The sequence below is a fragment of the Corvus moneduloides genome, chromosome 4, assembly GCF_009650955.1.
Source record: "Corvus moneduloides isolate bCorMon1 chromosome 4, bCorMon1.pri, whole genome shotgun sequence".
Taxonomy (NCBI): domain Eukaryota; kingdom Metazoa; phylum Chordata; class Aves; order Passeriformes; family Corvidae; genus Corvus; species Corvus moneduloides.
The window spans coordinates 12,063,460-12,078,949 of record NC_045479.1 but is presented as its reverse complement, the minus strand read 5'-3'; the positions used below and the strand labels follow the sequence as shown (position 1 = coordinate 12,078,949).

The 15,490-nt window shown below is 39.8% G+C and overlaps 1 protein-coding gene across 5 annotated transcripts in view; it reads right to left on the bottom strand.

Moving 5' to 3' along the window:
• SHISAL1 (shisa like 1) overlaps nt 1–15,490 on the bottom strand; it is a 70,848-nt gene that overhangs the window by 18,982 nt on the left and 36,376 nt on the right. For 2 of the 5 annotated variants that reach the window (XM_032106658.1, XM_032106657.1), the window contains exons 3-6: nt 12,959–13,172; nt 6,038–6,355; nt 4,436–4,465; nt 2,185–2,711 (exon numbers count right to left, since the gene is read on the bottom strand). In XM_032106658.1, coding sequence (XP_031962549.1) covers nt 2,696–2,711; nt 4,436–4,465; nt 6,038–6,355; nt 12,959–13,172 — 578 coding nt within the window. In that variant the 3' untranslated portion in view covers nt 2,185–2,695. Of the gene's footprint in view, nt 1–2,184; nt 2,712–4,435; nt 4,466–6,037; nt 6,356–12,958; nt 13,173–15,490 lie in introns of those variants that run through there. The other 3 variants (XM_032106659.1, XM_032106660.1, XM_032106661.1) reach the window with 3 other exon arrangements.

The window sequence follows — 15,490 nt, the reverse complement described above, 5'->3', positions numbered from 1 at the left end:
GCTATTGAGCATCTGGCACCTAAGAGGATGCAAGGGGCAGGACTTCTATAACTACCAAAATATTTATAGAGTCTTTTCAAGTTTACTGGTTTCTACTGGGACAGAGGAGATGGAATTGGTTGATAGAATTTGGGTTGTCACACTCCTTCCTGTGTGATGGTACAGTGTTGTGACATTATGCAGTGAAATTGTGGGTTTAATTGGAGCCTTCTGATTTCACATACATTTTATGCTGCTATCTGACACTTCAGTGGTGTCATTCCAGATCTGTATCATGGAGATGAGGTAATGCTCTCACTGCAAAAAATTCTGTCTTGAGTGGATGAGAAAATTCAAATATGGAAGATGTTCAGATCTGGTTTCCAGTAATTTTACTAGATTTCATTTCTCAGTGTGCAGAGTTCATTCAGCAATTATATTCAGATAACCTTTTGGCCTAGTTACTATTTTCTCACAGTTCATTACCATATTTAAGTTAAACTGCTTCAACTGTACAGTCCATTTAAAAGAAAGTCTTCCTTGAAGCTGATGAATGCAATAGTCCCAACTCAATGAAAAGGCTGAGAAACAGCTAAAATAGGGAGTATCAATCAGCCTGCATCCCATGAAGCTGAAGTTAGGAATACAGAGAAATCAGTGTGGGGTCTATAATTTATGGAGCCAAAGGAAAAGGAGAATATGGCATGAAATGAACAATATGTACTACATATGTATCAACAAAAGATGCAGTTTGTGCATATCAATGTACACAAAGATTTAGATTGAAGTAGACAAAAAACCTTGCATCTTGGCTTAACTTCACATGGTAACAGTTAATTTCTAAACACAAGGAAGGAAGCAAGCAGGCACTCAGTAACTTGAACTATTTAAATGCAAATGATAGAACCAAAATCACCCAATAATTTGCATGTTGTAGTATCGAGGCAAGCAAACAAGACTTGGAGCACTGCGGATTTTGAGGTGTTTGCTTCCAAGCCCACTGTGTGTTTGTGCTGTTGATTTCCTGCCCTGATGTGCTGGTTTGGGCTGGGGTAGAGCTAATTTCTATTTTTACAGTTATGTAGCTCCCAGCAAGCAAGGTAAGAATATTTAAAAGAAGATACTGCTGAATGTATCTGTTATTCTAACCCAATCGATTCCAAGGGGACTGGAGGCGCACAGATAATGGTAGATACTGCCTCACCTAATCTTTGTAAACAGATTTTCCAGGTGATGTCAATTCCCAGACAGTTCTTTCATAAAAGCACGTAAGTATTCAATTTTATTTCTTTACATCTTTTTAAAAAACCCAAACAAGTACTGGTGCTCTGATTTGCCATATTTAGTCTAACATAAAAGTCTAGGTGGGGGCTCTACATAAAAAGTGTGCTTGGCCCTATGATGCAAAATTTTGCATCTTTAAAACAGCACCATTCTATTCCTGTTCAGTGATTTTGCAAATGTAAAGTTGAGATCTTTCTTATTTACTTAAAATGGAAAGAGGCAGCTTTTTTCCCCTTGGTTACTGCAAATAACTTGAATCAAGAGCAGCCCCTGCACAGACTCCTCTGTCACCACAATGGCTCATGATTGTGGTGGACTGTGTTTACAGTGACCCACTGCAGCACCAGTGTCCCATGACACAGGTAAGATTGCGCTCTTAGAAACCACTGAAGGAAGCACTGAAGTGATAGTCTAGATCCTCTTTCAAAATTTGGTATCAAAGCAAATTCTTTCACATAGTCTTTTTAGCCACCAGCAAAATATTTATGTGTTTTTAGTACAGCTGCTGTGGACATGGCTCAGTTACCTAAACTCTGGCTCCTAAACTCTGCCAGTATTTTTATAGGCTTTATTCTCTCAGGTGCTTTGGTAGTCATCTGAAGAGGTGTCAAGAAGCAGGTGAATAACAGCAAGCTAAAAACTATTCCATTTGTTGTCCAAAAGACAAAGTGCCCCAGAGGAATTCACAGCAAAAGCAGATTCCAGCATTTTACAAGGGAAAGTAAAATAGACTTGCCTTTGCCTAATCCATTCCAGCTGTGTAAAGGAAATAACACGGGCTAACCCTGCTGGGCTGCTACCTTTCCTGATTCTACACAAGCAGCAGGTTTCTGAAACTGGGAGTCACAGAGCACGTGTATGATCACAGGCATTGCCTCTGCCTGCTGTGGTGCAGAAAGGCAGGGAACACAGAGGCAGGTGTTGGACTCGGAGACAGTATTTATTCCCTGTGATTTGCATCCTTGATGGAGGGCAGGAGGAGTTTGACATCATCAGAGCAAGGCAGAGTGATCAGGTCTCCCTCTCACGCTTCTTAATGTGATCTTCCTTTCTAGTCTGACCATTTTAATTACTATTAATTAACAATATTCCCACAGTTGTGAGAACAAGTTGCTTCAGCAGCCAGAATTTCGATTCCCCAACTTGCGATGTTTCGTTTTATCACCGCCCTGGCTTTTACTTTGCTGAGCAGTAGAAATAATTTGCCTGCTGCTTGTTGCAGTTCCATCTCCAGCTGTTACAGCTTGCTCAGGTAACCAGGCTGCAGGTTCTCCCTCAGGCCAGCGAGTGTGGAAGAGCCCAGCTCGTGCCCCTCAGCCCACGAGGGAAGCCAGCGCTGTGTGAGCTCGGGCACGCGCGGGCTGTGACGGCGTTGGGGTTTCAGAAGGTACGTCCACCAGGACCTTCAGCCCACACAGGCCTTGGGCAGCCCTCAGATGCTTTTCATACTAAAGAAGAAATCAGCATTAGTTGGGCTGCACAATCCACACACTACAGGACGAAGCAACATTAGTCCAAACGGGGTTGTATGCTCCTGAGATTAATGATTTTCCTTCCTGTCCTTGCACAACACTGTGAGAGCAGGCAGCAGCTTTGCCTAATGGATTCCAGACCTCTTTACTTATAATAATATTATGGCTATACATGGCTCTCTTTGTCTCAAGTAAACAATGAAGTGATCCACTGTGACAAAATGTTTAAACATCATAGGGATGGTTCTACCCACTCTATACTACTACTTGCTTGATTTTTCTCTCTGACATACCCAATTCATTGCCAAGTCATGGCACTTAAAACTAGGGCAAGGAACGAAATGCCGAAATAAAAAGCAGTTACATAATTTTTAAAACCCAGGGAGATCTGACAATTGCTTTACAAACTATAGGTTAATCCTGACATCCTTCTTGGGACAGCTTCTTACACTGTCAGTTCTCTGCAGTACTCAAGGCATTTGCAAGAATCGCTTTCCTATTATCATCATGTAGTGTCTTCTAGAATGGGCATATTTTTAATTGTGCTCAGATGAATGTAGTACAGGAAGTTAACAACTTCAACAACATCTGTCATCACGAAAACTGGCAAACTGTTTCGGAAAATGTCTTTAACAGTATTTAAGTTTTTTATGCCTGGGGGTATATTCATACCTCTCAGGATTAAAAGATCTATTCTGCATTTTCAAAATGCTCATCTGTCCACAGGAACCATTCTTATGGTATGATTATCACCTATATATATATATATATATATATATATATATACACACACACACACACATACGGTGTTTGTGAGATGCTAAAGAAAAATGCTTATTTTCTCTTTCAGACTGAAAATCTGGGATAAGTTTAGGACACATTAAAATGGCAACATAAACTGAAAAGTTGATTTTTTTAGACTGGAAACCCGGTGTGTTAACAAAGCAGGTGTCATCATCTAGCATAATGGAAATTCAGATAGAAAATTTAAAACTAGTATTTTAACAGATTCAGTAATTTTGAAAATGGTGATAGAAATTATAAATCCAGTAGGTCCACTGCACTTCATCACTGATAGTATAGTTACATTTTGAGAAGACTGTACTGAGGTCATTCATCAAATATAGACTGCTGCAGAAAATCAGACTCTGAAACAAAGCTTAATTTCTGTAGGTCAAAATTACCATATTTTCATCTATATAACCTGCAGATTATCTAACAGAGAAATAAATAGCCAGGCAACCCACTCCCCACTCTTTTAGCAATTGCTGTAGTACACAAATCTGTCATTTTCTGAGGGAGCTGTTTACTCAAAATCCTCTTTTGCATGCTAAACATCTTGCCTGTGATCACCAGTGCCTATTGCTATTTTTTCTGTATCCAACTCAGACTGAATCATCTGTGCTCTTGGTTCATGGGCTCTGAGTTCCAAAAGTTGCAGGTTACAAGAATGAAAATGTGGCACCTCCTGTAGTGTTTTACATGCTAAAATACAGGGGATAAATAGGGTTTTGACAGGGAAACATCTACTTTTTTCTTCCACTGAGCAAGGAGAGGACTAGGGAAAAAAAAGGAACAATTTTATGGGAACTGAGGAGAGCACAAACAGCTCACTGGGGAAGAAGTGAGTGTTACTGGAGTGACTTATCAATGCTCATCTCCTGCCAATACAGGACAAGGAGCATATGGGATGTGCTCACCTGATCCTAACATACATTGCCCGCTTAACGCTTCGGGAAAAGCAAAGAAACAGAACAACAGGAGTCAGTCATGTGAAGTAACCAGCAATCAAGCCTTCAAGAACATTGAATGGTTTCAATTTACAATGTTATGGCAGACTAATAGTATATAAATTTGCAGATGCAGTCATTTTTGTACAAGTACACATACACGTATTAAGCCAGGATACGATTACTTTACTACAAATGTAGTTCTTAACATACATGGCAATTTCAGCTGGAGACTGGGAAATCAGTGTGCAAAAAAGCTGGAAGACTTAGAGGAAAGAAAAAGGAAAGAGGAAGTGAAAAGAAGGATGCTTACAACAAAGCACAAGCAATTCTCTCTCTTAAGTACCAGCCTCAAACTCTTCTGTTTGAGCAAGAGCTGCTGGAATGGCCCTTAAGTCTGATCTCCACAGGATACATCCAGCACTGCCTCCAGTGCCAAGCAACCTCCTCTTTCACCAAATTAACCATCACTTCTTTCTCTATTGCAACAAATCTGCAACTCTATTTGCTCTAGATTTACACTTAAAATTAAGGGGCAAATGATGAAATCAAAGGACCATCACTGTTATCGTCCCATCTGCAACACAGCAATACACAGAGGTTTCAGACTGAGATCAGTGCTGAGGCTGTATGTGCTCCACATCTCCAGGAACTGTCATCATCTTTTTCACCCTGCACATTCTTAGATCACTTTATTTTGCCAAAACTCAAAGCTCAGCCTTCTGGAACTCCTCTAAAATACACTGGTGACTTGGTACTCTCTGCATCCTTCCAAATCCTAATGCTTTCTTGCCAAGAAAAAAGTCCCTGCCTTTCTCGACACCTTTTTCAGAGAAATGTTTAACTCAGCTCTCTCCCTTTGCTTTCCTTTTCTACAGCAAAACCAGTCCAAAATAATTCCATGTCATTTTTTCCCATGGCTATCTGTGTTTAATTTCTTCTATTTATACTGCAGGTTCTGCTTGCTCCCACAGATCTTCCTCCCTTTTGGTCTGAGGGGGTTTTTTTGGGAGGTTTTGTCTTGGTTTCATAGCATTTAACCTTACAGTAGCCTACTTGTGTCACTCTGTCAAATGAGATCAAGCAAAGCTTTTTTGGCTATGCATATAAAAAACTAACCTGGTTTTTATGTTTCTGTGTCTCATGCCACAAATAGAGTGGATTTGTGACATCTCACGTTGGAGCTATTCCAACGTCGCTATTTTTACAGTCTTTTAAAACCAGAGCAACAGATACACATAGCAATCAGTCTTTGAGACCAGATTAAAATGGCTTTTATAATGGTTGATGCAGATTTGTAGTTTATTTGCACTACAGAGTAGTAAAACTGTTCAGCGCTGAAAGATGGCAGCACCTGTTTCTCTAAAAGGATTAAAAGATGTCTTAATATAGTCCAGAGTCAGACATTACTCCTAAGCAGTAATTCTGTAGGACAGGTCATGATATAATAAAGAATTATGTGCTAGAAATGGTGCTGCTCAGCCTGAATTCACAGGCACTTCCCAACACAGGTAATTGTTCACACTCCAAAACAGCAAAAGAATATGTGTCAGTATGGCTTAGCTTACTTACCAGGCAGATGTACTCTGAAAGGACACCAGGGGTGGGCTTAAAGCATCTCCTTTTAAAGTGTGTACTGTCTGTGATGTTCGGGGCTGGGGCTGAGTTTGAGGCTGTGTCTCTGGCTGAGGCTGTGTCTGTCTTGGGTCCTGAGCAGGGTTAATCCATCGTCTCTGTCCCTGTGTCATCCACTTTCCCTGGATTCCCCAGCGGGCCAGGTAAAATTTGCAAATGTCATAGTTCATTGAAGAGTAATATAAAAGGTCCAGTATCAGTAAGATCACCACAAAAAAGCCATAGATCCACACTCCTAACAGTGCGCTGTAGTTGCTGTGAAAGGAAGAAAAGGGACAACAAAAAAGTGCTCTCAGTAGTGGTCACTGTATTAGCTCATGAAGGTTGCTTGTTTCATTAATTATATATAGATGGCGGACACAAAATCTTGTTCTAAGCACATGTCTTTTAAAATGAGTTATTTTTTCAATATGAATACTGCTATAGGCATGATTTTAAAAAACTAAGGCCACCTCTCTTACAAGGATTTTTATTTGTCATTCTCATCTGTGTATAGGCTTTCCAGAGTGGCTGCTAAAGACCTCTTAATAAGCTGGTAATAAATTTAGGAAGGAAGAACATTGGCAAAATCGTGTTAGACAATGCATTTCACAGGAAGTACTCATTGAAATGTGTGTGTCAGTGTAGTTATAATGTGTATATATATATAAAGGCCATGAAAATTATATGGTGCAGAGAGCTGTAAAGCTGTGACAGGTGACTCAAGATACTAAAAGAAAGGGGGAGGAACAGGAGGAAAAGGTATAAGGGGTCAAAAATCTGGAAATCGAAAAGGGGAGGAAGTGCTAATACCCTGCTGGAGATGAAGTATTATTAAAAGAAAAATGACTGTCAGGAGTAAATGCAGTTTGGATTGGAAACTGTGTGAGTGGGGAGGATGAGGTCAGAAGTGAGAAGGAAAGAAATGTATAAAAATGAGATTGTTAGGTAGAAAGCAAAAAAAAGGCTGATTTAGACCCATGAGCTGATGTGGAAGTACATGTACTGGAGACTGTAAAACCAAGAGGAAGCTGAAGGGATGTTAGTAAAAATGTCATTAGGAAGGCAGTCTCAGAGAAAAAATATATCGGAGTAATCGGTGGGCAACCCACATCTCCATGGAGCTGAACTCAAAACTGAACACACACTCAACCATGCTCTCCTTTCACAGCCAGTCAGAGAAACCAGTCATATTTTATCAGGACATTGATCACAATGGAAGTGCTGCAAGAAGAAAAGAAGGATGAGAAGACATTATACATGCAAGCCAGAAGGATATTTTGATATTTTAAAAACATGGCCCCCAGCCTTGCTGCATCAAAAGATTTCAAGACTCTGCTTTGAACTTTCATTTCTATTTAAACTACTGTATGACTCTTCCATTTTATACTTAAAAAAAATCAGGATTTGAAACAAGAAATCAGAATTTTACTTTCTGAGTTGCGGTCTGTCAGGACTTCAAGAGACTGATTCTTCCCTCCAGGGAATGATTTTTCCACTACACGGCTATAATGCCCTTACATTAAATGAGGTTCCATTTCAAATAACTAAGTAACAAGAAGAACGTCCAAGTTATTAATGGCTCTCTTCCTGTATAACTTTATGACTATACAAGCCTAGAATTAGAATTAAAAAAAAAATAAATCAGTAAATTTCCAGGAGGATTGGAAGCAGGCAAAATATAATGCTTCTGAAAACCCTTAACTCCAGGTTCTTTGCCTCTGCTGAAGACTTACACATGCAAGCCTAACTTCACACAACAGAGAGTAGACCTTAATGTAATGCACTAAAATCTGCAGTTCAGGCACTTGAAAGTAGAACATGATCTGGTTAATCCAGGTTTCTCAGCAGTGCTGCTCTTGACTTCCAATAAATTTATTCCTATCGGGGTAAACTCTTCTGTTTTCTGTTAATATTAAACAAACAGGGAAGTGAAGGCTGGAAAAGTCAGGAAGGAATGCACTTGGACAAATCCCATTCTTGCTCATCATTAATGCCAACAGGATCCATTTCGTATACAGGTGAGCTGTATTTGACCCACACTAAGAAAACATTTGTTTCGGCAACAAGGTGAGAGGCAGAAACCTCTTATCATGTTCCTTATCATGAACTCAAAAGAATTTGTTTGTATTTTAGGTATTTAATTTCATCCACCAAAATTTTGATTAGTGAAAATTAGAGCTATTTTGAGGGTTCCAATTAAAAGCAGTGCTTTTTTAATCATGCCAATATGTAAGTTACTCATCTACTCCTCCTAAATAACAGCTGTTCCTCACAAGTACAAAAATGAAAGGCTGCTTCACAGTAACTAACAATGGCACAACAGCACTATCAAAAGGGCCTTGTGAAAAATCACAAGCAAAAATAGTAAGTAGTATGTTCAGTACACGGAAGGATATTCCATACTTGGATGTTTTCTGTTTCTCCAACTATTAAGGTGGTAGAAAACGTTAATTTTTCTGATGGCTACTAATTTTAGTAAAATTTAAAACTGTCCTGCAAATCAAGATGTCCTCATTAGAAAACAAACAATCTTATTTACACAGAAAACCAGTAAGGCCAGAAACACAGAACTCGGAATCCAAAAACTTCTAGGACTTGCTCTCATTTCACTGACCTGAATGATTTAATTGTCAAAGTTTATTCTTGCAATCTGGTTTTCCTCTTCTTTTAGGCAGAAGTTCAAATTTTATCAAAACTGAAGTGTGAACAGATTCCAAATTTGCTGAGATTCAAATTAAAGGGGTTTGTTCCATTACAGGGTGGATCAAGTTGCATCTATCTCATTCATTCACTTTTTGAGACAGATGACAAGCTGGTTATGGACTAGCCTATATCTTTTTAGTAGATTTTCTTGAGTTTTATGTGCAGCACATGAACAAAAAATAACTCATTTGGGAATTCAGGTTTGAAAAAAACCAACAAATCTAAACAATTGTGGGCTGAATTCTACAGCTGCAGAGTTTAAATGTGGGCACATGGTCACTGAAATGGTTTCTTTCCGTTCTCCCTAAAAGGAGCTGTTCCTTGGAGGAGTAACAGTAAGTGTTGCCCCTAGGAAATGCAAAGTTACATCCTGGCTACTGAGGAGACCAGTGCAGTTTTTGCATCTACACTTTAAATGAGATTTCCCCCTGCCTTATTTTTCTTTTATAATTCTCTCCAGGCCTTTGTCCAATCCTGAATTTTCCTGAGGAATCTGTTACTGCTCTACCTAAGAGGTCTTCCCTGCCAAATTACATATTTTTGCAACAGTTGGTAGTGGGATTGATGTTTGGTTTGTTGTTTTTTTTTTTCCCCCCCTCATTCTTGTAAAGATGATGCTCTGAGTGGTATCTAAGCAAATAGTATTCAGTACCATGGTGCTATGCTGTTCTCCCATTGCTTGGAATGAGGTGTGCAAAAGCCATTCCACTATGCAAAACTGGACTAAGAGATAAGGAAAAACACAGATACACCACAGACTACCAGAACATTGTTCCAGTATCAGATTAAGGACCCCTATCATAGCAGTACTGCTGATAATCCACCTAAACATGCACAACAGAAAACCTGACTCTGAAAACTAGATAAAAATAGTATTCACTTGAATCTAGTTTAAGAATAGTTAAACAATTTCTTAGACGGTTCTGAGGGAAAATACTTTGGATTACAGAGTTTTTTCTGTCTGTTAGACATAGCTTGTATTTCTCTATTTAATACTAAATGAATCATTCACATTCAAAAAGATTATAGACTGATTAATCTGCATGGTTACAAGGATATAATACTCCCATCTTTTGCTCTTATAAAAACATAGAAATATTGTGTTACAGTAATGGAAAAACGTAAATAAACATGGTTATATTTGCACTGTGGGACTGGTGAAGACAAACGTGCCTTTTCAGCTGTGCCATAACAAAGAAGTCACAAGTCACTTCATTAACTTTTTCCCCCAACTGTGTTATAAAACCAGAAATTTGTTTTGGTGATCACAAGAATGGCTAAGGGGAAAAATAAACCAAATAATAATACTGAAATAAACCAAGCAATAATATTGAATCAGTCTTCCCTGAAAACTATAATCCTTTTTTTCAGTTCATTGCTATTCCCATATCTTATTCTCCCCAGCCACAGTACAATTTCATCAGAATTTTTTTCAGTGGTGTGTGAAATTAGATCTAAACAAAGAGCTGACTTTGTCACTGTAAACTGAACCCTGGATGCATCAGAATCCAAACTATCATGTACATTAAATAAAGTCAGAGTATTAAGTAAGAAGCTTTTTGCAATGTTTTTAATGTAGGCATGTAGGGTTCACTTCTTTCTGCTCCTTCTAAAAATACCAGGAAGTTTTCTACCAAAGTTACTGAGCTCAGGGTGAGGAGATCTCTCTCCTGTCTGCCTCACTCCATTGGTGGAGTTTTACGTAGGAAGCAGCATCTCTTCATTTTCCCGGTCCTGACAGATTTATCAGAAGTGATGTTTGAGGAACAAGGCAATACCAGTTCCATTCCTGAGCTTCTCTACGCTACAGCCCCAGAGGCTTTTTATTGTATCCAGTATGATGTCACACACCTTTGCAAAAGTTCACACACAGCTGATGTCCCCAGGAAATCCTGAACTGGGTGGTAAATAGTCTGCAGGTGGTTCTCAACCACAAATCTTACCAACAAAAACTACACAGGTACCTCTTTCACCATCACAGCTGAATAAGGTGACTTTTAAAAAACAGTTCTACATGAAAACTAATATAATACCTTTTGCTCTAAATATTTTTATCGAAATAAATGCTGTAGTTCAGAATATCAAACTCCTTTTTTTTCCAAACTGCTCACATACACAACAGCCCTGTGATATGATGAGCCCTGGATTTGCTTCTCTGGTGGTGTGTGCACATGTGCAGGTGCACTGTGTCTCAGGGCATCTTTTGCAGTCAGCCTGGATCTGTTCCTCTGCCTTGGAAAGGGGCTGGTTGCCCTCCACATTCCAGGTTGCTGGTGAAAGGAAGGGCAGAAGAGCCTTACCTGAGTAAGCTCTGGTCATGACTACATGGAGTAGCTGCTGAGACACTGAGAAAAGCCTGAAGCACTGTCTTTGTGCTTGTCTGAACTGCCTTTGATGGTAACATCCTGACCTCTGTGAGACAGGTTGGTCAGCACTGCTGGTGCAGGGTTTACAGGGGAATAAAACAAGTTTGCTGTGTGCAGGACAAAGACCTGGAAAAGTGTGCGGGCAGCAGCCACATGAGGCCATTCTTGAGGCTCTTTTTACCACTCTAATTGTGCAGCAGATTCTGGTTCTGTCTGTGACTACCTGCAGAGCCCTTATGCTCTGAGAGTCCTGTGAGAACCTCTCTGACATCCAGGGCTGCTGAGGGAGCAGGGTCAGCCCACTACTCAAAGGGGCAGCATATCCTGGTTTTTTAGCATGTGCAGAGTACACATTGTGTGGGAGCACTGGGGCTATAAACTCTGCCAGGTTGCCTGGAGCTATTTATGTGCCAGAACTGGGGAGCTCCAGGTGAGGGTGCTGCCAGTTGCTGGATTGTCTGGACTGCACAAAAGGTGGAGAAAGTGGATGGTCTTTAATCGAGTTGGTACTACACTATCTTCCTAGTGTTCTGTGTGATCTGTTCTCATCATGATGTTCCCAGGTGCACTACAAAGTCAAGGCAAATTTCACCTGAAGGACATAACTGCACATAAAGTAACGAGACAGTATAGATCCACATTGATTTAAAGCTATCTTATTAAGGGTCTAGTCTATTTTTGTCCATCTTTGTGGGTGATTGACACTTAACACCTGTGAATTTAGAGAATGCAACTTCTACATCTATGCAAGACTGAGATTTCTCTGGGCAGGTCTGTGTGAGGAGTGGTTGTTAGGGAAGGCAGTGCTTTGCTGGCTCCACAAGCTGAGCACAGCTGCACACAGTGAGTTAGACCAGCCAGCATCAGTATTCCAGCACCATCGTCTCCTAACAGCCCTGCACCTGCTTCCATAGGGATGAATACAACACCCCAACCGACTGGCACCACAGGAAACACCAAAATCCCTGCTGCAAACAGAAATCCATACACTGTGATTCCTCTTGTCTTTAATCTGCCCCTTCCTTGTCCTGGAGGGGCTGAATACCAGAATAAAATGACAGGGAAAGCAGATTGACCAGAATTCAGCCTTGGGGATTACGCCAAGGGAAATCACAGCAGATTAGGGTGGCCAGGATGTCAAATACTAAATAGGAAACTGACCCCAAGTGAAGATTTTGTCCTAGTAAATAGGCAATCAGTAAGAAAGATCTACTTGCTACTTCCTAGTTCTTTATAAAAAAAACCTTACTGACGTTTTTCTTGGGGGACAGCCCTCAGCAGAACATGGAAGTATCCCAGGTAACAGGCAAGGAGACCACACAGTGTTGGTATAAAAGCAAATACGTTCTGTTCCCCAAGGCCAGTGATTTGCTACAAGAGATTTAGATCCAAAAACATCAGGGATTCCAAATAATGCATTTGGCTTGATACGGAAAATGTCAGCTCACTCCCTCTCTCACCTACGAACAGCTCTGGGATTTATTTTTACTGATACACATTTAAACATAGTTTGGATCAAATTAGGGTCAGGGAAGAGACTTTTCTAACTTTTGTATGTAACCTTTTATTTGTCACATTTATATGCAACTTTTACTCTCCTTGCAACGTTTACAGCCCACGTCAAAGCAAAGAAAGCAAAGCTGAAATATTATTTCTTTTAGGAGCCCTGCAACAACAAAAAACCTTTTAGTAATGGTTTTCTGTATCTGCAATTATTCTAATTGCTTCCATCAGTAAGTGCACCTCAGACTATCTTATTAGACCAGGAACAGTTTGGGGAAGAGTATGTTAAAACTCATTTACTTACTTATGCATATATCCATCTGCATTCCCTGTTAAGTTCATCTGCATAACAGTCTGAAATTCTGTCTCATTGCAGCAATATTTAAACACTGTGTTGTTATGGTGACAGCAAAAGATGTAAGATTTGTTGTCAGAGAGACGGGGGCAGTGAAAACCAAAGTGGTAGCGACCTTTGTAGTCCGTGTACGGCTCGCAGACCCGAAAATGCGCGGACAGCACTGTAAAACAAAAACAACATTGGCTTTGTCAGTCACTTCTGTTATCTGGATGTTATCAACTCTCAGTTTTCAAGGCTAAACAATTGTTGGTTGGTTTTTGAAAAACATTAATATTTCAGAACTTTCAATGTTATAACATTTAGTACTTAAAGGTAATAATGTTCAGACTTCTGTTGTATTTTGAATTTTGTTGTTTCTATGTTTCTGATTACCATTGTTTGTTGTTTTAAGGGAAGGGAAAAAATGCCCTCCACTTTAAGAGGCACAGAAGTAGTTAGAGAAATGTTTTCATGCTGCTGTTCTAAATATAGGAATATCCATAACACACAACAACATTCATGTTTGATTCTCCTGGGACGACTTAATAGAAACAAAAAGTCTATGTAGAAACAGCAATAAAAGTTTGATGGCACTTGGTTTACTGTTCCTGATATCTTTTCTTCTTCTCTAAAGGTCAATCTCTGATCAGGAATATTTTATCAGAAACAGTCATTACAAACAGCATAACAAATCCGAACAACTCTGAATTGTAAATAGAACTAATAAAGTACAGGTGCTCCTGGGAGTTCTTATGTTTCCGCTTTAAGAAGTTCTCATGTAACATGTTTATTACAGCTCTGAGAACATTTTTCTTTTTTACACTGATTTCAGCATCACTTTCACTTGGGGAAAGAAGAAGCTGTTCATAGATATACTTTTATCATCTTAGTTTCCCTGAGTTTTTCAATTGTGCAGAGAGGCAGGATAGAGATTCCTTCCAAAATGGCCATAAGCAACCACATGCAGCTTCCTGAAAGCCTTTTAGGAGACAACATTTGGTTCCACATTCACAGTTTTTGTCATGGTAGGCCTTACAGCGTCATTCAAGGGTACATGTACCCCATAGACACCCCAAAAGGCTTAAAGCTCTGAGGGAAGTGAAATGTAGAAGTAGCGTCTGAATCCTCCTAGCAGCAAAATGTTTTTCCTTTGCAGAACTGAGGCTCAGCAATGCTGTGGGCAGCTGCAGTTCATAAGGTTACACTAATTAATAAATGCTGTGTCACTTTGGACTGACAGAATTAACCCTTGTAAATTTGGTGCATGAGTTTTCTGTCAGTTTACCAGTCCAAGAGGTTACACATGATGACTTGCACGGATTTAGCTGAACTGCGCTGTATCCCTCTGCACAGAGCCCCTGTTAATCTGCAATTGCATCTGTGCACCTTATCTGTCTAATTCTCTTTTTTTTCTACCTTGCTTGAAAAACAAAAGCCTATTCCTAACACTTTTATCAATTTTATAAAATATATTAATTTCAAGACAAATTTTAAGGATTATGACAGTGAAGATCACTTCTTTATTTGTGTGTAGAGAGAGAGCCTAGAAAAAAACTCCAAAGTATTAAACTGACAACAAGGTAATTTGTACTGCTCTTTGAGTCAAGAAAGCCCACTGTAAACATTTATGTATGCACACACATAGCTGGCATCTCTACTTTCATGAAAGAAGAAATCATTTTTGTAGATTAATTCAGTCAGGAACTGAAAGTGCTGGAAGACAGCCATTTCTAAAGGAATACATATATTGAGAAAAAGAATTACCTACCTGTTCTTGCCCTACCTGGGAAAAACATGTGTTTAGACACAGGTTTTCAACATCCTCTGCAACTCTTGTAACAAATCTGCATGTTCAAATTCTGTCACAAAATCCACAAAGGATGTAATTGCATAGAGATGAGTTTGTTTGAACAAGTGCTTTGCTGCACCCCTCCTTAATTAACACAGCAATAATGAAAGTGTGCCAGGTTGGATTATGTTGTGAAAAACCTCAATGTTTGCAGTTGGAAGGGACCTCTGGAGGTTATCTCATGCAAATCCTCTGCTCAGGCAGGGCCACCTGCAGCCTGTTGCCCAGAACCGCATCCAAATGGCTTTTCAGTACGTCCAAGGATGGAGACTCCACATCCTCCACGAGCAACCCATGGCAGTGCTCAGTCCCCCTCACAGTGAAAAAGCATTTCTTGATGTTTGGAGGGAGCCTTCTGGGTTGCAGTTTGTGCCCACGGCCTCTGGTCCTGTCACTACCCCTCCGAGGTTAAGCACTGCCAAGTGCTTTATTTAACTGCACATGTGGAAGCGTCCCCTGATCCCTACGTGGTCCTTTGCACTTTTTAAAAAGAAAACAATCGCCAAACTTCTCTGAGAATGAAAACATCATTACAGAAGGAAGGGAGAACTAAGATAACATCAGGTCCTAAGCAAATCCTTAAACAGCAAAATGTGTTGGTGATGAAATAAATGCATGATGTGGGACTGAATCACATTCTCAACTCAGAA